Genomic DNA, 26,855 nt, shown 5'->3' on the forward strand with positions numbered 1-26,855 from the left:
TGTACCCCTGGGCAAGATAGTTAACCGATAGTTGCCCCAGTTAATATCCAGCTGCATAAATGTATAAAATTGTAACCTGTGTAAGTCACTCGGGATAAGAGCGTCTGCTAAATGACAGTAATATAAGGTAACGTAATGTGTTTGCTTGTGGGAGGGATGGGGGTGTGGTTATTGAGATTCAAAAAAATCCTAAAATAAAAAGACAATTTTCCGTAATGTTCAGTGTGGTAGTGAAAAAAAAAAAGTCATAATTGGGTTTGCATAATGCAGGAGACAGAAAAAAATACTCCTGAAGAGGACCCCCCCATTGCCCCAGCAACACCTCATCCAGTCGCAGCCTTATTTCTGTTTCAGTTCAATTAGTGAAAGTCTGAGCAGGTCCAGTCCTAGTGAGTGTTGCTGCAGCTTGCCTAGAGTAGACTACATTCACGTTTTTCAGCTGCTGGGGTGTTTATTTGCTTGACCAAAGGAAACAAAAAACGTAGCAAGACTGGGTTTATTGTCCCACACAGAAACTTGGGTTTTGTTTTAGTATATGCAATCTGTGGTGTATGTGTTTTGCGGTCGAAACAAAGGGGTATAAAGTAAGTTACTGAATAATTATTTCTTTTGAATACATTGCATTGTGTACAGCATATAGACTATGATTGTTTGCTTATCAGTTTATTCAGTTTCATATTGGTGCACAGCTTTTTAAAAATCATTTATGAGATGAAGTTCTGTTGAAATCCTTGAAATATTCCAAAACCAGATGACTTAAGCAGAAATAAAGCCCTACGGAGAATGAAGAATGTACGTCCTCGACAGAATTTTGTTTCAGAGGCTATCTTGGACTATTGTTAGAATTTATAATAGGAAACTTTAACAGACTTGTTCTATTTTATTGATATGAAAGTGGTTAAACAGCACATCTTTTTTTGTGAAAAATAACTGATGTCAGTTTGACAAAGGCTATTTAAGATTCTTTTTATCTGTATTAACAGGAGATCATCAGGGGATCATAGGTTTATATCAATTATATTTTTGCACGAGTACTCACTGAGAAATCATGTTTTACGATCAAATTATGTCCCATACCTTCAAGTAATGTCATATGGAGAAGGGGAGGTGGGAGCATTTAATAGGCCATTTTCTGCTTAAAGACGAACACATTCTAATGTTGCTTTAATGCTTTTTGCCAATTTATCTCAGACGTTCCACAGTGTGGATTGTGGAAAGTCAAAGGAAATGAAAATGCAGCGGGGTGGATTGTGTGGGTGGCCTCAGTTTATTTAATCCTGTTTGACTCTGTGCATCTAATTTTGAGCCCACTTTCTGAGGTGGGATGATCAACCCTGCTGGAAGCGTGCTGATTTCCTGGAAACTCCATTTTTTTTCCCCCTCTGGATTAAAAAAAAGGCCATGTTTCATTCTCCTTAATATATATATACACATACAGAGATCTATTTGTACATCATTTGCACACAATTCACCATTCATTTCTGTTAACTGCCTAAATCTGCAGTAAATTAGTTCAGTTATGGACTCTGTTTACACACGTTGTTGTGAGTGGTTATGGTGAGCATAATCTCATTATATATTGCATAGGAAGTACTATAATGGCCTGCTGATATGTAAGACACTTTTTGTTGTAGTCAGATCGAAAGATTGAAGAAGTGGAGATGGTGGAGGTGGCTTAAGCTCATTTATTATTTTTCTTTTGAAATGAATTTTAAGACCTTTGTATTCTCAGAATACGTACACTTACTGTCAACACAGTTGAAATCTGTGTTGAAGTTTCACATCGGTTAAAAGACTTAGAACCTATATATGAGGTTCTGTGCGCTGCAGGTAAATCTTTGACGATTATGCAGTATATGGTGCAGCAGTGCTCTCAGCTTGTTGGTCCATGGAAGGGAAGCCAGTGATGTAAGGGGGGGTGTCCTTTTCAAAAAAAAAAAATTTAGAGGGGATGACTTCATTTGGCAAATGTGTGTTGTGAATCAAAATTCCATTGATTTTGATGGTGACAATCGTTTCAGCTGCGATAAGATCACTTCGCGTTTAAAGAAATCGGGCGAGGCAAATCATAATGCTTGTGACCGTGATTGAAGGGCACTTTATCCCTTTTCGGTTTGCCGCTTAACTCAGCTTAACGGCTTAATTCACGTTATCTGGCATATGTGAAATCAATACCGCGTAGTGGAGGGGCGAATCCCGGAGTGGTTGGCTAAGGGGTTTCACGGTCCTGGCTGAGCTGGCTAATGTATTTTCATACTGTGCAGGAAGTTCTCCCATCCTGTGAGTTAGGCACACAAAGGGCTGGGGGTGCATAGCTGTTAGCAACAAGAAACACTTTTATTGGTGCAGGATATTCTCCTGTAATATTGATGTGTCCCCTGCCAGTTGTAACAAACAGCCATCTGTGTGCACCCCTTTGCTCCTGAAAACAGTTTATTTTGGTGTTGCGCACAGGGTCACATTTCATTTGCAGGCAGATCTTAGTCAGGTACATTATTTTGCATTATTTATGGTAGCTAGTAACATAACTTAACCTGTGACTAACAGCAGTTGGCCTATAGCATGCCACCACTTCTTTTGTTGTACAGCTCATGGCCTCTCCAGAGTAAATACCAAGAAAGTCCAAATCCCTCTTATATAAGTGAAACTTTTGGCATTTTTGTCAGTTATCTGCTGGTGCATAATTTTTGCATCATGGACAATGCATAAACGGATTACAAATTGTAAGGAAGAACACATTTTTAAAATGGAAATGAACCGTGATGAGATCAGGCAGGAGACCTATCAAGTGAGCAAATATAATAAGTGGCACAGGCACAGGTTTTAAGGGCACAGGTTTTAAGGTTTTAATTTCTTTCATGTGCAGTGTAGCTATTCAGATCTGATGTGGGTCAGATTTAATGAATAAGGTTGAATAAATGTACACCACAGCAAAATTAGACAAATTGAAGCCTTTTTGAGTTTCCTTATCAAGAATTAAATCCTGCTTTTCAGCGGTTGTAAATTCCATGCAGATGCATCACTTGTGTATAATATTGGCTTTAGTAAATTAGGTGGAATACTTAATGGGCTCAAAATATGCAACATCCTTCCCAGTTGTATATGTATATCGGTTTGACATATACTGGATATGCATAGAGAATTGCATATTTATCAAGGGCAAAGGCTCACTGTGTTGCTATCCCAGAGAAGGTGTTCTGATTGCAAATTCCACCTATCACAATGCAGTAAGTCCAACATCTGTTTCTTTCAGAATTCTGTAGCCTGCAGTGCGTGAGCAGTTCTTCAGTAAATCTGGCCCTGAGGTTTTTTTGAAGGGTCTGTGAACTTCAGGTGTGGTTCCATAAGATGTGCTGAATGTTGGAGCTCCAGCATCATTACTGTCTGAATGCATAAATGTGCTGATACCCTTTGTAGAACAATGTGGTGGCTTAAAAGCCAGCTGATCACATGGCCTGTCTGTGAATTTTTCCATGGCTGAAACTTCCGCTGTCTGGGGTACCATAGTTGAAAATGGATTTCAATGCGAAAGCGAGCTTGATTAACAATAATGTGTTTTTCACATAGAATTGCAAGAGAACATATTATTGATCAGTACCAGTAAAATAATCATTTAGCTTATGTTTGATTCCCATGATGCTATTTTAAGGACTTCCTTTAAGCAGTCCGAGACTCTGTTATCATGAGGAGTTTGGTATATTTTGAAATGAAAGGAGGTTTGCGGGTGGGTGAAATGGCAGGTTTTCTGGAACTGCAACATGTTGTGTTTGAGTTGTTCCCCCTTGCTATTCAGATGCTGGCTTGTCTCCTCAGAAATGTCAAAGGATTCAGACAACAGAAAAGGAAAGTATGTCATTCAAGTCTCCAGGGAGTTGGAGACTGAAAAGCTGCATAATAAAAGGGAGAAGGGATCTTGGTGCTATGCCACGGTTTTCTTGTATCCGTGTTGGGTGCAAAAGAACTTTATCACCATCATGAAAACATGGTTATATTCATATCATATTTTGCAACATCACTGAAAGAAATGAACCAAGATTTATTTGGCTGTGTTGTTCATATTAGCTGATACTGTACAACAAATGTATCTATTTATATGTGAAATTTGTCCCACATATGATCAAATTTGTTTCTAAATTGTGCAATATGATTATAATTCATTGATTCATAAACTTCCAAAACAAAAGGCATAAAAAAGGCTCATGTGATTGGATTGTAGTAGGATTAAGAAAATGTCTTTTTGGTATTTGGTACTGATGTTTAAAACAGATTAATATTATAATTACATTTGGCTGTGTTTTTTTTTTTTAAATATATGAAATAACCCTGCCGTGACAACGCATTTCCTACAGACGTTGAATATCATTAGGCAGTGAATAAATGCTAAGCTCTGGAATCCAGTCGGAAGTATGTAGAAGTATTAACAGTCTGCAGAAATTGAAGATGGATTTTTTTTAACCGCCAAGTTTGCTTCTAAGCACCATTACACAAGTGGAATTATACTGACAGAGAGAGAAACGATGCACAGCGGGGTTATCCTCATTGGAATGACTTCAAACACATGGGCAGAAAATTTAAGTTTTCTTCATAAATGACTCAATCCTGCTGATTATAACACCATTGACACCAGACATTGTTTCACCTCTATGCTCCCTATTAGAAATTATTATAAAATATAATGAGCTAAATATAAAGTTACGTAAAATGAGGAATATAAAGACACTCCAGAGCCCACATACTGACACAAATCTCGCTATTAAAGAGAGTGAAATTATCATCAGAATTGTCCTGATGTAATAGTTGTACAAAGTTGGTAACAAGACTGGTAATTTTATTTTGACCAATAAAATGAAATATATTGTCAGTGGGCTTATTAAGCAACCAGCGCAAAATAGATTTTTTTTTTAAGAAAGGAAAAAAAAAAAGCCAGCAAAAAACATGAAAAGTATTACATCAGCCAGAATCCACAGAATAAAAATTTATTCTGGCATCAGGCAGCACTCCTTAAAGTGATTAATGATTTCATTTTTTGTGTCCATTATGGGAATTCACTTCTTTATGTTTGATATTGCATAAACTAAATGAGAAATAAGATTTTGGTTGTAATTTATATTTTGATTTTTTTTTTTGTTCATCATGAGAGAGCATAAAGCAGTCCTGTGACTTCCAGATAGTTTTAATTGCAGTCACTTGATCCTTCAACCTCCAATCACTAGAGAAAATGTAAGTGTTAAAAAGAATCTCATTAAGCTCAATTTCCTCAATATATAACTCCTACATCTTTGACTTGCTGGCTTCCATAAGTACAGTATGTAGTTCGATAGTGTTTTGAGGGGGGATGCCATGTGAGGCTGAAAGAGGACTGAAAAATTGTTGCACTTTAAAGTTTGAACTTTGGTGTCATTACAATTGAGCCTATACTTCAGAGGTATCAATGATATTAAACAAGAAACAACATAAAATGTTGTTACAAAAACTTTGCTTTAGAAAACAAAGGTTTTACTATTACCCCTTTGAATGTTTTAAGGCCTAGACCTTAGAACTCTTTAAGCGTACAGTTACTTACTTCTCAGAGTTATCACTTTTTGTCAGTGTTGGACAATCATTATCTGGCGTCCAAAATTCTTCAGAATGTGTGATACATAATGTTACAATAATGGTACCGATAGGTCAAATTGTGGTGCCACTGTTGGCTTCAAATCGTGAATGCAATGTTGAAAAACAGTATTATGTATGTGTGTTTTGAAAGTACCTACAGGATGGTGTAACTGAGTTGCAAACTTTGTCCTTGCCAAATACAAATGAAGACACTACCAAAATATTCTTTCAGGATGATAATGACTCTTAAGCCCTCTCTCTAATTCAATGGCAGTAAGATGTTTTATTTAAATATCTGTTTATTGTTAGGAATTTTAGGGCAATATTAAAGTCACTCAAATTTAATTGGTGTCAATTTACCTGTACTTGAATTAGATTTTATTGAAGTAAGTAAGTCCATGCACACAGACACTATCTAGACAGAATTTCATAACCAAATTACTTGGTGGATTGACTGTATTTTTGATGCAGAGACCGCATGTGTGGAGGGCAGACCATTTAATTTTAGATTCCACCGAGATGAGACCAATATAGACTCAACCCCTGTGCAGCCTTTAAGCTATGAAAATCACTTGTGCTGTGTGACTTTCATTTGAAACGAGGTTATGGAAAAAATGTGTACTATTTTGAAAATACAGTTTAGGGTTTCTAAATGCAGGAAGTGTAATGAGCCTGCAGGATGGACATTTAAATGTCATGGCATTTAAATCACACCGCACTTAGTAGATGGCTAAAGGAAACTGCATTTGATGTAGCATCAATGGTAGCTACTTGTCAGACAGACAGTTATCTTAACCTGATCTGACATATCAAAATGGTTTCCATGCAGGTGCATCTGACTGACTTAGCTGTATTAACATACCACACTTTTTGTTGTTTATTTTCAAAGCACCTGATTTAACCCAAGGCTATGGACTGTCTCACGTCCAGCTAGCTTAGTCAGACAGTGTGAGTGACCACTCCCCAACCAGACAGGTAACAAATGTAAAATTATTTATGAGAAGATACCGTAGGATTTAAGAAATTCCTTCCTTTTTTAGAGTGGAAGTGGTGACATTGACATGAAAATACAGTCCTGTTTAGGTACATGGATGTAGATGTCAGATAAATATTTAGCTAGTTATTTACAATGTGACATCTTTTTCTTTTGTGTGATTAACTAACTACACAGTTAGGTTAGCAGTGGAACACACAAATCTATATTTCTGTATTTCCTTGTTACCTGTATTTAGGAAAATAGAATCCACAACCTTTTTTAACATTGATAGCGAGCTAGGTGCCATAGTCTGTCTTTATTTCTTTAATATTATACGCTTTCAAAAATCTTGGAGTTGCAAAAAAGGGATCCAGGGGACTTTCTGGTAGCCCAGAGAACTACCTCTCCAGCTAATGATTTCTCCTTCTCTTGTGCTATATTTCAGTAGACCTATTTGTTAATTTGAAGTCCATGGTGGTCTACTTGTCTATATTGTATTTATTACAGTACAGCCCAGCCCAGTCAGCTAGTTTGGTGTGGTGAATTGATGTCTAACAAGCCCTGGATGAAATGTAGCAAAGGAACCGAGAGAGAAGCATTATCATTATTTCACACCCCCGTTGCTCTCCCATCTCCTTTATGCAGCAGTGTGACAAGAAACCAGAGATATGCTGGAAGCAGAAGGGAAAAAAAAACGAGAACAATCCGAAAGAATGGTGGGAAGATCAGGCGGTTTCAGTGTCACAACACAGCATTGTGCTCTCACAGCGCTGTTTCGTCTGTGTACACCAAACAGAGGCACGTGATAATGGCCATACAATAGCAATTTATGCATAAATTAAACACAGAATGTATTTAGTGACAGACCCCATGTTATGTGTAAAGCATTTTCCACTGCGTTGAATTAGAAAAGAATTAGAAATATATGGTTGCACAAGAGCTAACATGGATGCACACAGACCAAGAGTCATGCTGGAGAGTGCTGGGAGTCCAGGACAGTTTTGTTGTCTGAAATCAGTTATACAATGAGGGGCAACTCTTGTCCAGTGGCTGGGAACAATGCCTTCCAGTCTGGAGACCTGGGAGTGTGGATAAAATAGCAAGCATCCGTATCGTCAGGGGTTAGAATAGGTGCCTAAATGTGCCGGAGAGCTGAAACTGTCTGCCCAGTAATTCGTTGTGTTGAGACACGAAGTCAGCAGTAAATTGGAGTCCGGGGGGGGGGTTGGGGGGGTGCGCAACCACGATTCCTAAAGTGCAGACAAAGTGCGGTTCTCGTTCTACAAAGGAAGACTGATTTAAAGCATTATATTGGGGTGATACCAGCTCTTTAATATTTAATCAAACTCCATAACTGATGAATGGAAGTCACCCATCTCACTTATTCATGCTGAGAGGACTGTGCTGTGCTGTTTTATTTATTCAATGTAAAAATGGTGCTCTCCCGGTCGCAGGTGTTCTCCCCACAGTCCCTGGCTGCTTGCTAGGTGACAGGGGACTGCTAATGCCCAGAAAGCTTGCACTTTGTGCTCTGCCGCCTTTGTGTTTTGCATGGAAATTAAGTTACTTCCATGTAGCCTCCAGAGTCTAAGAAAGGGAAACGGGAGATTGTCTGGAACTCATGCACATAAAACCTACATGCAAAAAATGTTAGCGATGTTAGCCATGTTTGTCAGTTTGGTTTGGCTCCAGTCTCTTTAACATAGTTTATTGAATAGACTTTCAATTTGCAAAAGCGGTAGCTCCAGGCAGAATCAAAGCAGTATTACTTACAGATGTTGCCTGATTACAAGCAAACTCACTTTAAGAAAGTGCAATGATGGTTATACATGAATATATGCAGGTGATTTCTACATATCATATCATTCAGTATTCTTGAGGTTTCCAGCTGAATATGACTATATGATGCATATGCATTTCCTCTACAGGCATGCCCTGTTATAAGGGCCATTTCTTTGTACAGCTTATAAAATGTCAATAGCTACAGGTTATGAAGCACATTGATTTTAAACCAGTTGTTCAAGAAATTGTGAGAAGTGGAGTCCAGCAATGGAAATCATCTTCTCAAGCACTCTCCACACTATGCCAGAAAGGGTGCTAGTGCATTGAATAGGGCTGTTGTAGCGAGGAGTAGCTGTAATTGCAGAAGTGACCCGAAAGACCTCAGCGTTAGGTAAACACTTACTTACTGACCTTGAAGCCTACAGATTTAGTTGGAGATTTCCTGACTGAGTTTCAAAACTAAACCCATCTCTCTCTCTCTCTCTCTCTGAATATTCCCACCTCATACAAATATTGTACATGGTGTGAAATGAATCGTCTTTAACAATGATTTAATTCTGAGGAAAATGATTGGCAAAGGATTGGCATATTTCCTGCAAAAATAATTTCAACAATTACGGTGATATATCTCTGTAGGTATATATTATATTATGCATGTATAATACATATTCTTTTTCCTTTCTCAATTGCGATGAGAGACTTGATACAGAATGCTCCAGCCTGTACTTGATTCATTTACCTATCACTGATGGAACTGCCACATCATAATGATTTCCCTGCTAACAGAGAGGAGTCTCTCCTTATGCAGCACATGATGATGTTTTAATGTTTGACTATTATCTCTCTTTGCCTTTGTGATTTGGGTGGGGGGTGTGTGGGGGGGGGTATTTACCCTTGTGACACCCAGTTAATGGTTTGTTGATAAAGTCATTTCAAAATTAAATAACCACCCATTAGATAAAACATATGGTATCCTTGGCAATGTTAATATGCAAGCTGTTTTCTCATTGACATCCAAGTCGTGTCTTCCTGTGGTGAAGTGAATCAAGACTTCAAATGTAATTTTGAAGGCCCTTTGCGCACATTGATATATTCCTGGTAGGAATGAGTTGGTGTATTTTTCATATGTTTAGGGCATGACTCATTGCACAAGAAAATTCTGTTAGTTTTTAAAACACTTGGTTGAGTCAAGCTTGTTGTGAACCATGAATTTATTTGGATCTACAGCTGATTTGGTGTTTTTCATGGATTTTGTAAAATTCTTGGAACAAGCTAAAAGGAACAAGAGAAATCTTATTGTTGGGGGATGGCAAAAATATGAACAATGCATTTTTTTGGTTCTGCTGCTGTAAACAGCTGGCTTCTCTCTGTTTTGCTGTAGCTGCTCTCAAGGTTGTCGATTCAGTGAACACCACATCCGTCCATAGGTGCTTGAGGGCGGCTCTCAATGATTTTTCTCAGATAGCATTTGATGAAGAGCAGCGGTTTATACTTCTCTGAACTCTTTGTTCGCCTGCTTGAGCTTTCTTATCACAGCTGAAGATGCCACGCCATGACATTGCAGAAAAAAAACAGCAGCAAGGGGGTCACCTATTTTTTCACCTCATGGAAGATAAATGTGTGAGAGTCAGTGCAAGGAGTACATGGCATTGGACCAACCAACTTTCTAGCTAATGCTAATTGTGTGGGAGCTGATGCATTCAGAAAGCCCTACATCACAAATCTAGCCAGCTAGCCATATTTTTCTGTTAAATCTTCAGTTATGTGAATTCCTCAGTCATGTTGAACTCTGAGCGCAGAGGAGAATACGTTGACTGATGAAGAAGTAACGTGCCCATGCTGAAGTTAAATATGCGTCGAGGTAATGCAGGCTGTCATACTTGGGACATTTACAGTTTTCAATAAAAAGGATTTTGATAATGATTGAAAACATGGGAAGCTGTACAGTGACAACAGTGATTAGCTTGAGTCAACTTTTTTTCTTTTTTTATATGCAGGGTTTACTTTGTATTTGTTCTACACAGTGATCACATCTCTCCCCCACAAAGTCAGCGCTAGCTTTCCCTCTCAGAACAAAGGAGTCAAGGAACAAAAGCATTAAGGAAACTCATGGTTCAGCCTGGGGAATAAGAACTGTAGATATATCAAATGTAGGGCATGTGAAAGTGTGGGTGCTGAATGGCATTGCCTTGCCAGGATTGTAGCTTTCCTAACTTAACCCCCTCCATTTCTGTGATTTCCTTTTGTGTGAGTCCCACCAAGATAATGTGCAGCTCAACGGTTTGTTGCCTGTCTCAACTAGGCTTGGTTTAGGCCCGATTATATGTGTATATGCTTATATTTTGTATATGGGTCCATTTATCCAGTCTTCTATTTTTTCATCTTTTTTTAAACCAAGTTTTTTGAATAACCTACAACAACAACACATCTACGGGGGCACAGGACAAGACAAGTGCAACCCCCTGGTAAAAATGCCACTGCGACTCTCTTTCACTCAATAAGTCCTACACTGACTACAGTGAAGCGGTCGCTGATTGGAGGATAGGTGCTACTCCACTGACATCATCAGAGCAACTTCGAGGTGTCTGATGATGTCACAAGGTGCAGTGGGCGATGTGATGAGGGGGCCCTGGCTGACCTCCAGTGGAACAAAGCCAGTTTGGTGTGGGCTTCTGGTCACTGCTGGCACATAAAATGGCTGGCTTCAAACGTGGGCCACAGAGCTCAGCTTGTGCTTGGAACAAATGCCTTTGCTGTCTGAGACTCTCATGCACTCAGAAATACAGAATTTTTTACTCTTTTTAATCATAGGTAAAATCGAGTAAACACATGTTGTGCTTATCTTTTCATCTAGTCCCTAATTAATAGGGAATATGAAAAATTATATCTTAAATGCACGAAGACTTTAATGAGCTGGGTGTTGGAGTATAAGATACACGGTCCTGAGACACATCAATTAAAAATGGTATTCAATGACCACTTCAGTTAGATTTGGAAGTCGAGTGTGAGTCACTAGATTCAGATTAATATATTCTTCTGTTGAATTTCTGGAACTTTTATTTCACAAGAAATATAACAAACTTTGTAACATACTCCATGGGGAAGACAATAAAGGAAAAAAGGGACAGTTCTTTGCCTAATAAATGGAAGTGCATGTAAGGAACAGTGACCACTTGGCTAGTCAGGATATGATGGGATTTAGGTATGGCAGCAATACAAATCCATATTTTGAAATGAGACACTCCATGCGCATGGGTGGAAGAATCAGATATGCAGCTATATTTATTCAGAACTCAGATGTTCAGGTAAAGTTTAAAAAAAAAAAAAAAAAGTATTTGATCGCAGAGAGGTGAAAAACAAACCAGAAGCCAACTAGAAATAACAAGTAAGGCGGCAGTGTAGCATAGTGGTTAAGGAGCAGGACTCGTAACCGAAAGGTTGCCGGTTCAATCCCCGCTGGGACACTGCTGCTGTACCCTTGGGCAGGGTACTTAACCCACAGTTGCCTCAGTAAATATCCAGCTGTATAAATGGATAACGTTGTAAAGGACTGTAACCTATGTAGGTCGCTTTGGATAAAAGCGTCTGCCAAATGAATAAATGTAAATAAGAGGCCTTCTGTGAGTAACAGGCCCTCAGCTCTTTGGGGGCAGCTTCCATTCCCTTTGTTGTGACCCTTTTGGAGCTCTTTTTAGTGTTCCTCCTTTAGTGATGTGCTCCCCCCAGATCCTCCTGCCCGCTGTAATTGAGGTGCAAATTTAGGCACTGCCCTCAGCTGCATTGCTACCAGCCGTATAGATCACTCTCACCAAGTTACCAGGAGGAGGTCTATCTTGACTCTTCTCTCTCTCTCTCTCAGTGTGCTGATCCCCTGGGATCAGCGCTTGGCCACCTTCTGTTCTCTGTTTACACTAAATTACTTGGATCTTTTCGCTCTGTTTATGTTTTCTCCTGCAGTACCGCTGTCGTGACAATGCCCCCCGGCGTGTGTTATGCCTAGCAGAGATTTATGCTTGGATGTTCAACTGTTATCTGAGGCTCAGTGTCTCAGAGACAGGCCTACCCTATACTGAAACAATGACTGTTGGATTCAATATTTGCCACCATTTTCATGTTAATATTCATTTACTGGTTTCTGGTGGTTTTGAATATATGCTCTTGTTTTTGTCACTCCTGTGTTATGTATTTAATCTTGCCTTAATGGCCTTGTAAGTGAATGAAGTATATGCCATTTCAATATAACTTAATTGTCATAAAAATCATATTATTATTACTATAATAATTATTGTAAAATGGAAGATGTAAATATCTGTTGGGTTTCTGTGCAATTTATTTATTTATTTTTACCTTTATTTCACCATGAAGTCCCATTGAGATCAAAATTCTCTTTTACAAGAGAGACCTGGCAATGTGTGAGGTTGTTCAGTGTATTAGAGTGAAATCTTTTCATACTTGAAAATTATGTTTCATCTGTGCAGTTCACAGTTTTTCAGTGGTAAATCTTGTTGAAAATATCCCACTTGACACAAGGCAGCAAAGTACACATTAATCTCAATCTGAGCACAGTAAGACAAACAGGTAGTGAGGGTTGCACAGGTGAGATCAAGAAACGCGTACACAGACATTATAAGCCATTTAACTTTTTACTTAAATGGAGTATCTTTAAAGAGCTCAGCTTATTTATGTTGATTAATGAGATCTGAAAAACTCCCCCCCCCGGTTTCAATGTGTTCATGTTGTGGTTGTCTGTGTCTTTGCTGCAGGTCCTCTACTTCCATACCTCTCTCAGACATCCTAGCGTGGTGGCCGTAGTGGAGGTGGTTGCCGTGACTGCGAAGGCTGATGGCTCCCAGCGTGCTCTGGGCTGTGGCTTTGGAATATTGCGTCTCTTTTCCAGCAAGAGCAGTCCCGAGGAACCGCGCGCTGGCCAAGCGGATAAAAGGTGATGTGCTGTGTCATAAAACAGAGAAGCTTTTAACAGTAACACCTTGATGTAGGGTATGTGAAAGACTGACATGACCATTTTGAAATGAATCCATTTGGAAGTACAGGTGAACCTGGTTAACATCGCCTTGTTTAATATCGTAGCCCTCTTCCTGTCATGTTTTTTTCCAAAACCACTTGAAACACTCTGCTAGTTTCAGTGTTAAATTGTTTTTTTTCATGTCACAGGGAAGCCTGCCATTTAACCGTAAAACATGAATAAGCATGGTTACAATAATGTTTTTGTTCACCTGCATGGTGGCACCAACCACCTCTTGAACTATTGAAACCTCTTGAACTATTAAAATCACACCCTGCTTAATGTACATGCTTGATCTGCTTCACAGGGATAGTATTAAGGGGGTTACACAGTCATTAGTTTAGTAAAAAAAATGCATAGTACACACAGCACAAAACAGACTGCTTTAATTTTATTGCTGTTTTTTTTTTCTTTATAGATTGAGTCTTTATCATGGAAGCCCCAGAGCCCTGCTGCACCCAACACTGCATGAGCCCTTAGAGAGTGAGTTTGTTTTGAACATGTTAAAACTGTGAATAACATAAAATGGGATGAACCTAAAGGAGGATGCTGGAAAAAGCTATGTATAATGCGATGATCTCAGTTTTCTGGATCAGCCGGTTTTAACATTGGACATTGATTTCAAACCACTCATCGCTGCTTTGAAGATCATGGTTTTAACATTTATGATAGTTTTAGCTAGTTTAGATGTTTTAAGTTGTAGTTTACATGTGGTAGGTTTTTTATATTCATCCAAGATGCAGTTTTATGCCATAATTTGTTAAGCAATATTTCTGAAATTTCAAGTAATATTAATAAATGATATTCGTAATTACTGTGTATAATTACTGAAAGGAAGTATATCGCTACTGGCCAAAAAAACATGTGAACTGTGAAGTTTGAGGACTGAATGGAATTTTTCTTTCATAATTTTACATGGAAGAACAAATTTTTTGTGATTTTTACATTTACAGTAGGCTTGTCAGAGCCAGATGGATTAATTCTTGATGTTGCTGGGCTGAGCCATGAATTCTGAATCAGAATATGTAAGCAGAGCCATTAAATTAGAAATTTACTTTCGGAGAGTGTACCTCTAATGGTAGTTTGAAGGCATATTGTAAAAACAGGGAAGAGCTTTTTTATATCATTTTCTTTTTTGGATGAAGAACTGCAGGATAGTGAGAGAGACTTATAACTTACTTACCATTTGCACTCCACTATAGCAGACTATATTTGAAGGCATCTATGTCTATGATGCCTAAACCAACTCAAAGCTTTGATCGTGAAAACAGAAATCACACCTTCATGGTGGTGTTATCTAGTGTCATCCATCACAAAATCTAATGTTAGATGAGCACAGAAGGTTACAGACATTGTAATTTGCTTTAACCTGGTCAGACAAAAGCCATCATCTTTTAAGTAAGCCGCTGTGGGCTGCTGCTTCTTTCCAGATTTCAGTCTGTTGAAGTTGTATTTTGTATTCAGTAATGTTGCCGACAGGCAACAGCAGGAATGGAAGCAGCCTGAAGAAACTGTTACATTGGGGAAAGGAGATATAATGGTACTGCGGGTCATTATCAAATTTTATACTGTACTACCGCATATACGTGTTTTAGCAGGCCATGCTAGTTCTGGTATGGAGAATTTTGCCATGTTCAGATGAGATGCACACCAAGCTTAGCTGCGCATAATGAGCTTCGAAGACTTTTCCCTTCTTCCTCCATTTTTTCTGCCTCAGAGATTTTCATTGGGGAAAAACTTGACTTGCAGGGTAATATTTTGTAGAAACTGGGTCTTCTTTGCACGTGAGGGTGTGAGTCACATCCTTCCATGTGAAGGTTTTTTGTTCCAAAAAATCCTTATTTCAATTAAAAATGCCCCCTTTGTTTACTTTGTTTTACTTGATTTTGTTTTTTAAACAGCAGAGAAGCTATTTGAATGTAACTTCACTGAAATGTGATGTCTTTTTAAAATGTTTCTGCAGGAAAAATATGCAGCAAATTAAGTAAACCTCAGAAGCTGAATAATTTTCAGCCTTATTTATGAATCTTTAATGAGCAGTTCTCCCAGGTCTTTGCAGTGATGTCGATGGAGAACAGCTGCAGCTAACTGGCCTTGGGATTTTGATTATGTCATTTGGTTTTAAAGTAGGAAATAATTTTCATCACAGGTCTGGTGTTTGATTTGGTGGAGGATGCATGTTCTCTAATGTAATCAGTGGATTCCTTTCTCTCTAATGCTTTAATTTGTTAGTGAAGGCCTTGGAGGCATCATTAATTCACATAACATAAAGACTGAAGACCCTTAGGATTAGTAATTGTGGGTTAGAACCAGAATGGCCAGTATTGATACAAACTCAGAACTGGTATCACTTTGGATGGGTCTGCCCTCAAGCATAATGTTCAAAATAAACCTTCTTCTATTGATTCAATGTTTTTCTGTAAAAGAAATCAAATGATAGTCTGCTTAAATAAGAATTAAACCATGGTTCAGAGCTTTTGTATGTTCATTTTTCAGTTGATATAATTAACTTTAGTCACTTTTTAATTTAGTTAAAGTTCTTGTACTTCTTGTAGTGATTTTCTACAGATGTAATATGACAAGAACAGGATCCCTTGAAATCCCTTGTTGTCTCTTTCACACAAAAAATGAACAAAGTGCTCCCCGTCTCACAAACCATGTGTACAAGCTCAAGCTGAGATAGTAAATGCACAAAGACCAAGCAATCAAAACCAGTGGGTGATTCACATTCTTAATCAGTGCACTGTAGGTGTTTCTCGATAAAGTTCAAGGTCTGATTAGATCGTGACTTGTTTTGGGAGAAGTGGGTAAGAAGCAATGCTCCTCTCTGCAATTACGGGCAGTCCTTGCTTGCCTATTTCAGTTAAGGGCGCAGTTGTCACCAAATGTATGCAAGACTGTCTAAAGAAAGCAGGCATGACTCATGGCTTTTCAGCAAGGCTTGTCCAGATGGGAGTTTTGAAAGTCTGGCATAACAATGGCCAGTGCCACAGAATGTGCAGGATTTGTAACAAAATGTGCCCGATTTAAGAGTAGGTAGCGCACCAAAAATGGAAACACCTGGGGACACAAGGGAGAAAAAAGCAGTGGCTTCCACACAAGTGTGGCTTATCCCGTAATTAAGCAAACAACATTCCAGCATGCATAGGGTCGTACGTAAAAATTCTGGACAGTCCTGGCTGCCTGTAATTATGGCGAACATTACTAGAAGAGGAGACAGCAGTGACTTTGAAAGAGGGGTGATTGTTTGGGCATGTTTGGCGGGGGCTACGGTGACCAAGACAGCTCATTTTGGTGATGTTTCATGAGCGGAGGTGTCTAAGGTGATTTCACTGTGGACCTCTGAGGGTAAGATAGTGGGCAGAATCATGAACTCCAGGAATGCGATGTCTGTGCATTAGTTCGAAGTGCAAGGCAAAACAGGCAAGCAACAGCACACCAGTTGACCAGAATTTCAAACTGAGGTAAGAACAGCCAGTTTCATCAAAAACAGTCCACTTCTGGACTAGTTGTGTACTGCAACTATCTGGTTGCATTATACAAACTGCTCATTACATTACATCACATTACATTACATGCATTTAGCAGACGCTCTTATCCAGAGCGAGTTCCAGCATAAAAGAACAGAAGTGTATCCATTCAAGTTAAATGAGCAACAGCGTCAGACCAGGTTAACAACACTCTTGAAAAGCTAACTTGTGGAAGGGCTTGGACAGTGTTATACTCACTGGTTTGTGAGTGTAACACTGTTCAAGCCCTACCACAAGTTAGCTTGCACAACCTGACTAGGTAGTGGAAGCCAAGTATGCTAGAACACAGGATCCAAAATACATCACAGTACTACACGTAACATAAACATCAATCCTGGAGGAGGCAGGTGTTAGGGAGTGGGGATTGAGGTGTAACCGTCACACCCAGCAATGCACATTTACATATGCGGTGGTGCAAAGAGCACAAGCTATTTACTACCGAGAAGTGCTAAAATGTGATAGATGAGTCATCCTTCACCCTGTTCTTCACAAATGGACAAGTGCATGCGTTGCAGCAACGTAGAAAACTAATCAGCTCTGAGTTGTTGGCTCCAACAGTGGAGGGCTCTGTTTGTTCCGTTAAGGGACAGGTTGCATTTTCCCGGCACGGTTTGGGTGCACTAATTCCCTTAGAAGGCAAGCTCAATGCCAGTCATTACTTCATCACACTTGGAGATCTTTCCTGCAGAGAGGGTGTCTTTCAAGATAACCATGTCCACAGAGCACGAGTAGTCGGCCAGTTGTTTGAGGATCATGACACTGGCCAGCGGTGTCTACTTCGGTCAAAAAAAGCTTGAGTTGACTTTATCGTAGAAGAGTGCAGAATTCCAGACACTGGTAGACTGTACGCCACAGTACGGCATACAGACCATACTGGCTGCACAAAACCCTATTAAATGATAAAAAGGGGGAAAAAAAACCTTGTGCATAAAGTGAATGAGGTGCTGATAGCGCCATGTGGTAGATTCAAAATGAGAAAGATGAGAAACAAGAAACTTTTAACTTTTTAGTTTAACTCTACCTATTTCACACTCCCACCTGGGCAAAAAGACAGACCTTGTTTGATCAGTCGGTCTTTATTTTAATTGAAGAGACTTGTGGAGCTGCAAACGACATGTTGCACTTGCGCATCCTTTGAATTAAAATGAAGGTCTCTGGATCAAATAAGGTCTGTCTTTTTTGGCATTTACATTTTTTTTTTTGGCCACTACCTTTCCATTTCTACAAACAAAACCACAAAATTACGTGGTGCTAAGAGTGGAAAGAACAACTGGAATCATTGGGGCATTGAATAAAATGTGTGTACAGTGTTATTCATATTGAATGTGTAACAGCATCTGAACGGGTTTTGCCAAAAAGTGGTGCGCTTTGGCTTTCCTTTACAGATTTTGTTTTTTGTGACTTTTTCTCAAATCAAAATAGTCAAGGTCAATCTTGTACATATTTGCGGGGGCTGTTGTACACAATGCTGATAATATTCACAATGACTTTAGTTACATTTGCATTTCCTGGTCTGTGTTGGATGAAATTTAGCATCTAGCCTTACAGATACTTCTAACTGAGACAATTCCAGTATGATTCTCCAAGATCAGCTGTCAAAATGTAACAAATGTTAATTATTCAATCGTTCATTTTAGGACATTGTGAATAATATAACTTTGTGCAACAAACACTGTGAATAATGCATTTTTTGCAAGTTAGATAACTTCCAGAAGTTGGCTTATTCTTTTTGATGTTGGAAAAAAAAAACAAAAACAAAATTTGCTTATAATTAAGCTGAAGTCATAGTATGAATGTTAATAAATTGCAAGCTGATTCTGTATTTGTATATATAATGTATAATATTGGCAGTTAGCAGATGCTCTTATGTCTTATGTCATCAGCCTTAGAGTTCAGGGGTTTGCCAACAAAGGCATTTGAAAGCCCCTGCTGCTTTCCTGGTCTTTCCGCACTTTGCCACTTTCCCATTCAGCAAAAGCATTTGTAATCACAACATGCTCATATTCTTTTAAAAGGTATTTGCTGCAGGTACAGTCATTCTGGCCTATGCTGTGAGAGAGTCAAGGTTCAACGGAGTAATGCCAGTTACAGTTCATTTGCCTGCATTGTGAGGATGGAATGCGACTGGTTCTTTCAAAAACGATCTGCAAGATAGAAATGAAACATTTTTTAGACCACAAAAACTATTTGCTAATTAATAATTCAACATGTTGTCCCTGTCGTGGATACAGGATGTAACAATGGCATATATACATGTGTGAACCTTTTAAAACATGCAGTTGTCCATTTTTCAGTGATAGACAATTCAGATCACCCAGATTCTTTGTTTCTATGTTCACGTTTCTTTCAGCTGAAGGCCAGATATTTTTAACGGTGTAGGAAAGTAATTCAGTTCACTCTAGCCTGAAAAATGTTAGGTGAAGTGAGTACTTTACCATCGTTATTATGTGCACTGAATTATTGCAGGGAGACTGTAGTAACTGAATTGTCTGTGCTTGTTGTGTATGATGCCTTGGAAAACCCTTTTTTCATTTTGATTCGTAACTAGACAGGGTTTACCCACAACGGGCAAAAACGGGAACCGTTCTGTTCTCAGCTTGTCAGCGCGCATGTTGTGTGCACAGCGTCCTGACTGTGTTACCGGAGGAGTCTGTTGACTTTCGGCTGTAATTGCATGTACTGGTGGGGATCTACCGTTTTGTCTGTAACATTGCATAAACCAGTTAACCAACCTGTCACTTTGTACTGTTACGCTTTGCTCCAATGTACAATTTCCCTCACTGTGCTCACCAGTAATTATCAGCTCTGGTGCTGTGAGCGCTGTTGAGGACGTTTATCGGGTATATCGGCACATTCTAGAGGAGTGGCCTGTTCTGCCGTTTGTACACAAGAGGATTTCATATTGTGAGGAAGCAAACAACAGTGCAAGCTGTTTGTTCTCCCTGTTCAGTATACAAGAGACAGCGATCCTCTGTGTTCTCTTTCCGTACATCTTCCCCTTTTTCGCGGAGCTCTCCCAGGTGTCCCGTCTTCAGTTTTAGGTATGGGTTGCCCCCGCTGAGAGGAGCGGAGCGCCCCCGTGCACACAGAGCACCTGGGGCTGCTCCTGCCTCCTGGATCAGTCACAGGTGTGCTGTGCCAGGTGGGCTTCGCCAGCCTCTTCCCTTGTGTTCTTCAGCCCAACCGGCCAGCTGTCGCAGCCTAAGCCTAGCGTGCTAGTTCGCTCGAGCCTTTCCCTCGGACCAACCCGACGACCAGCGAGAGCAAAGCAACAACGCTGCTAATGAGTCACTCTGTCAGAGCGGAGGGAGATTGGCAGTCCCCCGATGGAAATCTGAATGCTGCTGCGCGTAGGTGTTGGAACAGATGAAGACAGCATGTACCTTTACTAGGGTGTTATTCAGCTGCAAAGAATATGAGGACGTCATCTTTGCTAACGCGCAGAACCCTGCGTCTTAGCATTTTATTGAGGCTTGCTTTCTGTCTCTCTCTGCAGCGTCTCTAATTGGCCTCGGTGTTGTGGTTATGGCTCAGTTATATATCTCACGGAGATTTTGTTGTGAATTTTAATTACTGTCATCCTGGAGGTCAAGTAAAATGAGGTTTAGAATGAATCAAATGAAAGAAATGTTTTGCACTCAAGGCTCTGTTTTAGAAAACCGTTTGACTCTGCTCCCAGGCAGGGAAGGGAGTATCACAGCTCATTCATTTGTTTTGTTGTCAGTTTTCTTCTTTTTACACCCCAACAATCTGTTCCTGTGAGTCAGTGAGTGCAGTTAGAGAAGAGACGATTAGCTTGGCTTCTGGCCTATTGATTTCTGGCTTTGAGAGAGGGAGAGAGACGAGGAGGGAGATGGTGATAGGGAGTGAGACAGAGAGAGATGGAGAGACAGAGGAAGGGAGAAAGACAGACAGATGGTGAGAGATTCACACACATGGAGAGAGGATACAGACTTAGAGGTGAGTTTAAGAGACTTAGAGGGAGTGGGGGAGTGAAACAGTTATGAAAAGAGGAAGAGATTTCGCAGGTTTTTAGTTCCAAGTTGTAGAACGAAACGATACAAAAACAGTTCCAGCAGCCATCACACAGAAGAGTAAGTCATAGCATTTTCAGTTTTTTTCCCAGTTTTATTTTATTTATTTATATTTATTGATTGAACTCTTTTATTGACTGTTTTATTGTCTTTTAGTACACTTTTAAATGTCTTAGGAAAGAATGGACCCCTGAGAACTTTTATGTTATGTTTTATGTTTTATGTTTTATGTGTTATGGTCTTTGTTGCCTGTAGAGCAAGTGTGAAGATGAATGATGTATGACAAGTGTCTGTCTGTTACTACATGTGTGTACATGAATTAGGCCTCTTTACTGCAAACCAAATCTACCTCTGGGTACAAATAAAGGAAACTGAACCTGAACCTGAGAGGGAGAGAGGCAGCAACACGGAGGCACAGGTTGAGATAGAGAGAAAGAGACACGGGGGCCTGATGTAGAACGCTTGAGGGATGTGCCAAGTAGCACTGCACTGGTCATTGAACTCATGGTGGGTATCTCAGTCATAAACGATGGGGATGACATGGAGCAGCCATCCGTTGATCACTTTACTCATCCGGCTCTCCCGTGTAGTGCGCCTGTGTAATGACTTTGCTTAGTGGAGTGTTACAGCTCCAATCTGTCTTTACCAAGGAGCAATCCGAGAAAGCTGTTAGTGCTGCTTGGATAATAGGAGGAGAGACTTCAAAATTTAACATCAAATGTAATGCGATATATTGCTCTGAAATAGAAGTAAAAATAATGCTCATCTTTCCTGCCTCAGGGTCATCTAAGAACAATGCGTTTCTGTTTCAGAGGTAATATACTGTAAAGGTTAGTTTTTATCTTGTCAGTTTTTTCCCCCTGAAAATACAAAGATAGGACATCATCTGCAAAACAAATCATGTGATTTCATGTAATTCTGTAACCTGTTGCGTGACATATAGAATTGATTTAGACCACAGAAACAGTGAAGACTCAGAGGACGTGTGCGTGTGTTTAGCCAAAAATGTAGGCGATAGTGGAGTGGGTGTTTACCTGCACAATGCCTCTGAGGTCTGCTTGCACTGTATCACACTCCACTGGCCAATTTATTTCCGACTGTGTTTGATGCAAAACAGCAATTGTAATGGATGAAGAGAAATACACAATTCAAATGCTGTGATCAGAGGTCAGCTATTGTGCGCCGAGCTCAATTTAAAAAATCCTATTAGGGCTACAGACAATGAATCTCCATGTGTGTAATTCTGTGGGAGCTCATTTCCAAACAATACCTGATTTGTTTTATGCCCTCTAAATATGTAATACATTTTTTAAATGGCTCCAGCTCCATCATTACAATTCATGATTGTTTGCAGACGTTTCAATTTGCAAAGTGAATGTAATTTTTTTTTCTCCTCAGGGCTGTAGCCTTGAAACATACCCCCAGGGACTGAGTTCGTCACATTTTAGCAACAGACTGATCACTGAGTTATACAGAGGAGTTAAATTGATATGTGCGATGATCACTCTTGATTACAAAGGGTACACAGGCTTGTTGCAGTGTCCATTTGAATTTCTGAAAATACCTTTTAATAAATGAAAAAACCAAGCTAACAGGTTGTCTGATTTGAGCTGTCAGTCCTGTTCTTTTTCTCTTTCATAAGCCTTCATATAATCCAGTCTCTGGCGTTTAGCTACTGTTCTATTTTACCTGGGTCACAACCAGTTCCAAATCTGTGCTCTGACGTAAAGACACGAAGTCGTCTGTTTTGGGAATTTTTAGACTCAGTTTGATCCTCAGCTGCCTCAGAAATGTTAGTTTGTGATGCATAATGAATAGTGAGAAATAAATGATGAAAAATGCTATTCCTGTCCTGATACCGAAGTGCCATCCTTATTTTGCCAGATGCTATTAAAATTTAATTTCCTCTTGCACTTGTTAAGGAAGAGACACGTCTGAATTAAAGCGTTACCCTGCTTTTAAACCGTTGTGCATTTGCAGGAACGGAATTTATTACAACCTAAAATCTCCTCTCGACATCAGCCACTCCATCTGCCTCTCTGAGGTTTTAATTTTTATTACAGTTTTCCTGAAAGCACGGGAGCCCGGCTCCTGTTCTCATGTTCCCAGCAATAAGTGGCTGTGTGGCCTGATAAAATTTCTGCCTTTGATGAGGGACAAACGCGCATCCTCTGCCTTTCCAAAGAGGGTGTCTGTTGGAGAAACACGGTGTTGATTTGACAGATGGCTTGAAAAGTGCGAGATCCATGCGCCTGTGTTCTGAATGCCTCTCGCTTCAAGGCTGATCCTCAGCTGTGAAGGTTCTGAGGCGCACAGCGGATTTTCACACCGCTTACTGCAGGCTGGGAATGTGGGTCAACCTTTTGCTTCTCCTGCCCTTTTTTGTTCTCCTGTTCTCTGCTAGATCCTCGGTTTCGTTGAGGGAGCAGGAGAGAGAAGCAAAGCAGGGAAACAGGGGGAGAAAGAGGGAGCGCAAAGGGGAGTGTGAGATGGGAAGGTTCCGGGGTGGTTGGGAAAATCGGGTACCGACACAAGACCTATCTGATAGATTGTGTCTGAAATGTGTCTGCCACACAGGCGCGCTGTGATGTTGACAGAAAGCCGATCTTGGCCCTACATACACTGCCATACATGGCTCTGTAAGTCTCTTACCAATTTGACAGAAATGAAAGGGGAGCTGCTCTAAAAAAAACTTACTTGATATATTAGGTTACATGCTGTTTGATTTGTACATTAATATTATGGTGTTCCTTACTTTGAAAATGGACTCTTAGCTGTTAATTCTGCCTGGCCAGTGGAATGTTTTATTGAAAGTCTGTCATTTGTTGGCTATTTGTAATGGCACGCTTGTTACGTCGGTTTGAGCAGAGATCTAGATAAAGAGTCTTTATCTATTAGCATTTTTATTGGTTATAGCAGAACTGGGAATATGAAGTTAGTGAGCCTTTTATGATGATGATGATGATCATCATGTATTTCTTTGAGCTGACCACCATCTGTAACCTTCTCTTGTCAAATAGCTGAAGCTTTGTAGTAGTTATAAGTGCTTCACAGTGCACTAACTTTATAATACCTATCCAGTGCTGAGATGTGGACGCTGTCCTGTTGGAAGTTGAATTCTTTTTGATGACACCTTAAATCAAGGTTGCGAAAGCTTTCATGCTCTATGAAGAGCAGGGATGGTGTTCCATGTCTCTGCTCCCCGACACAGTCAGTCAGCCGTTCTCCACTGTAGAGTGGCTGTGTAGTCCCTTCATAACCTTCTCTCTTTAGGTTGTTACTGCAGGTCAAGAATTTCTTCTCAAGTGAAGTCACACTTTTTATTTAATGCTGTGTTTCATTAATGCTGAATCGATGATTCAGTTACAGGTTTTATCACCAGAAGGATCCTCAGTTATTTTTATAGTGGTTAGACTTTCAGATAGAGTATTGTGTCCATCCTGGGTAACCAGTTTCCCTGGATGAACTGGCAAGTAAGCACTGTCACCTGCTCCCTCGTGTCAGTGACCCATTTTCTCATCTGCAGCCCTTTTATGAAATGGAATGATTTTCCATCAGAGTGGCTGTGATTGTGAATGCAGGCCAGGTTATTGAGATGAGCCCTGTGTAATGGAGCGTGCGGTTGTGATCTCTCAGCGTCAAATGGAATGTGTGTCTTTGTTGCCTCGTCATGATTTACACCCTTATGAAATGCCCTCTGTCCAATGCCACAGAAAAGGCGAAACTCTCTGTGTCAGGATCTTCCTCGGGGATGCGTATGAGCTACGTGCAAATTGCAGCTATGCACAGATTGCATTTTTGTGCATCTTAACTGATCATATGCTCAGCTTGCCTGCGGTGGAATATTAAGTCCACTGAGGCTCCCTCATGGTTATTGGTTGCATTTCTTAGATGTTGTGCATGAGAACAAGCAGTGCGAGATGCTGGGAAGCAGAGCTTATGAGCTGTGGTTTCTGTTTGTCCTTGCAGAGAACAAGCTCATGACACTGATTGAGGGGACCCACCTGCAGTACTCCCTGAAGCCGCACCCTGCCCTGGAGTCTGTCATGCACTTCATTCCTCCGAATGTGCTGGTATCTGGAACAGAGGACATACCAGGGGTGTTGCCTTCCTCTGATGATACAGGTGAGAAAAGAGATAGGAGCCATGATGAATAACAACAATCACACATACACCTCAACCATAACATTGACTGTGGTAGACAATTTAGTGCTCTGGAGCAGACAGTGGCTACTAGCTAGTAGGAATGTAACCATTCTGTTGATTAATCGACTGTCAGTCATGAGTGTGCATGTAGAGAGTAAAATACAATCAGTGACAGCCTTTTTATTCCAAATTGTTTAAAGTGGACTGCACATTACTGGGTGATATTGGATGGTATTAGATGATATTTTAGGAGGGATGGGACTTTCTCTTTCCCATTCTAAGCATTTCAGTTGAAGAGGTTGCTAGCTTGTGCAGGAGTACTGTGTTGAACAACACGTTTTACGTGAACAATTACATGTGCTTTCAGAGAAATGAGTGCTGTGACAGAAAAAATAACTTAGATTAAATGCGGGAATTACTGTCATTCAGTTATATCAATATATTGTTGCTACGGTAGGTTGTTTGACATAATTTACCTTTAAATTTGGTCTAAACTGGTCGTTGCGTCCAAAAGAACAGTGCAGCACGGCTGTTCAATATACAGAAAGGTGTTGCAGTGCGGTCCAACTCATGTAAGCGGGGAAATATTCTTTTAGCTTGACTCGAGCTTGATAAACAGAGATAATGGAGAATTTTAAAGTGTAAAGCATCTAGCTAGTAATATAAATGTAAACCACATTATGTTTTTAAATAAAAAGGGCTGATTAAACACCATTACATGTGCAGATTTTTTCACATGCTAGTTGGCAGCAGTAATGTTAAGTTAGCTTGCAGACATAGCTGTGTAAGTTTTATTATTCTTCCTGTAGTTTCTATTATTGCTCTCTCAATTATTGCTTGCTCCTTCTATGTTCTATTTGTTTAAATTTGTTTTATTCAGGGAAATCCGATCAAAAGTATTAAAAAAAAAACAAAACACTTGTCACTGTACATGCTTCATCCCATTAACAACAATTAATTGTTAATCAACCTTCTCAGTCATCAACTAATTGACAGTCAGAAATGGGGGCCATTTACATCTGGCTAGCATTACCTGTATACCATGGATAATTCCATGTAGACACAGATTTCATTGTGTCCTAAATCCCCTCTGTAAACAAATAAAATGTACTAATGATCAGCGCAATGCCATGTTTGCATTAATCTGTTTGTTTGCTCATGAGGACAGCTTTGTAAAAATATATGCCATTTTCCCAAAGAAGGGTATGAACTTTTACTGAATGTTTTGACTCAAGCAATATACAAAATTGTCAGCAACACATTACAAGTAATTGAAACTATTGCTGTAAACATCTACCTGTCTTTCAGCAGATCTAGGGTAGCAAGATTTTTTCCTGTTTATTTCACCTGTTATAATACTTTTCCTCCTACAAAATGTAGCTAAATATATCACCACTCAAACGGCTCAAAGGAGTACAGCTCAAGTCATGGAGATTCTTTATGATTAAGTTTCAGCAGTCCTCTAATGTTGTGCTGTTTAAGTTTTTTTTATTGTTTGAGTAATTACTGTTACTCTACTCTGTCATGTCTGCTGTTGACAGTCTATCACATTGCTAATATATTTTCACAGAAAGGTGTCAATGCCTGAAATGTTGGCAGGATGTCAGTGTGTGTTGGAATGAAGGTAGTATAACTGATTTAAGTCATCTGTATTCTGCATGCAGCACTTGTACTTCATCTATTGTATATACCCAGTTTGATCCTTATTTTTGTTTCGTCAAGTTTTGTTGTATGTTCATGTAATGTGTGATTTAGAAGATTATAAAGTG

At 39.7% G+C, this 26,855-nt stretch overlaps 1 protein-coding gene across 1 annotated transcript in view; it reads left to right on the plus strand.

Moving 5' to 3' along the window:
- nphp4 (nephronophthisis 4) overlaps positions 1–26,855 on the plus strand; it is a 130,829-nt gene that overhangs the window by 17,471 nt on the left and 86,503 nt on the right. The window contains exons 4-6 of the mRNA XM_036533581.1: positions 13,117–13,295; positions 13,795–13,859; positions 24,910–25,065. Of these exons, the coding sequence (XP_036389474.1) occupies positions 13,117–13,295; positions 13,795–13,859; positions 24,910–25,065 (400 nt within the window). The remainder of the gene's footprint in view (positions 1–13,116; positions 13,296–13,794; positions 13,860–24,909; positions 25,066–26,855) is intronic.

This window comes from Megalops cyprinoides, chromosome 7 (genome assembly GCF_013368585.1).
Source record: "Megalops cyprinoides isolate fMegCyp1 chromosome 7, fMegCyp1.pri, whole genome shotgun sequence".
Taxonomy (NCBI): Eukaryota; Metazoa; Chordata; class Actinopteri; order Elopiformes; family Megalopidae; genus Megalops; species Megalops cyprinoides.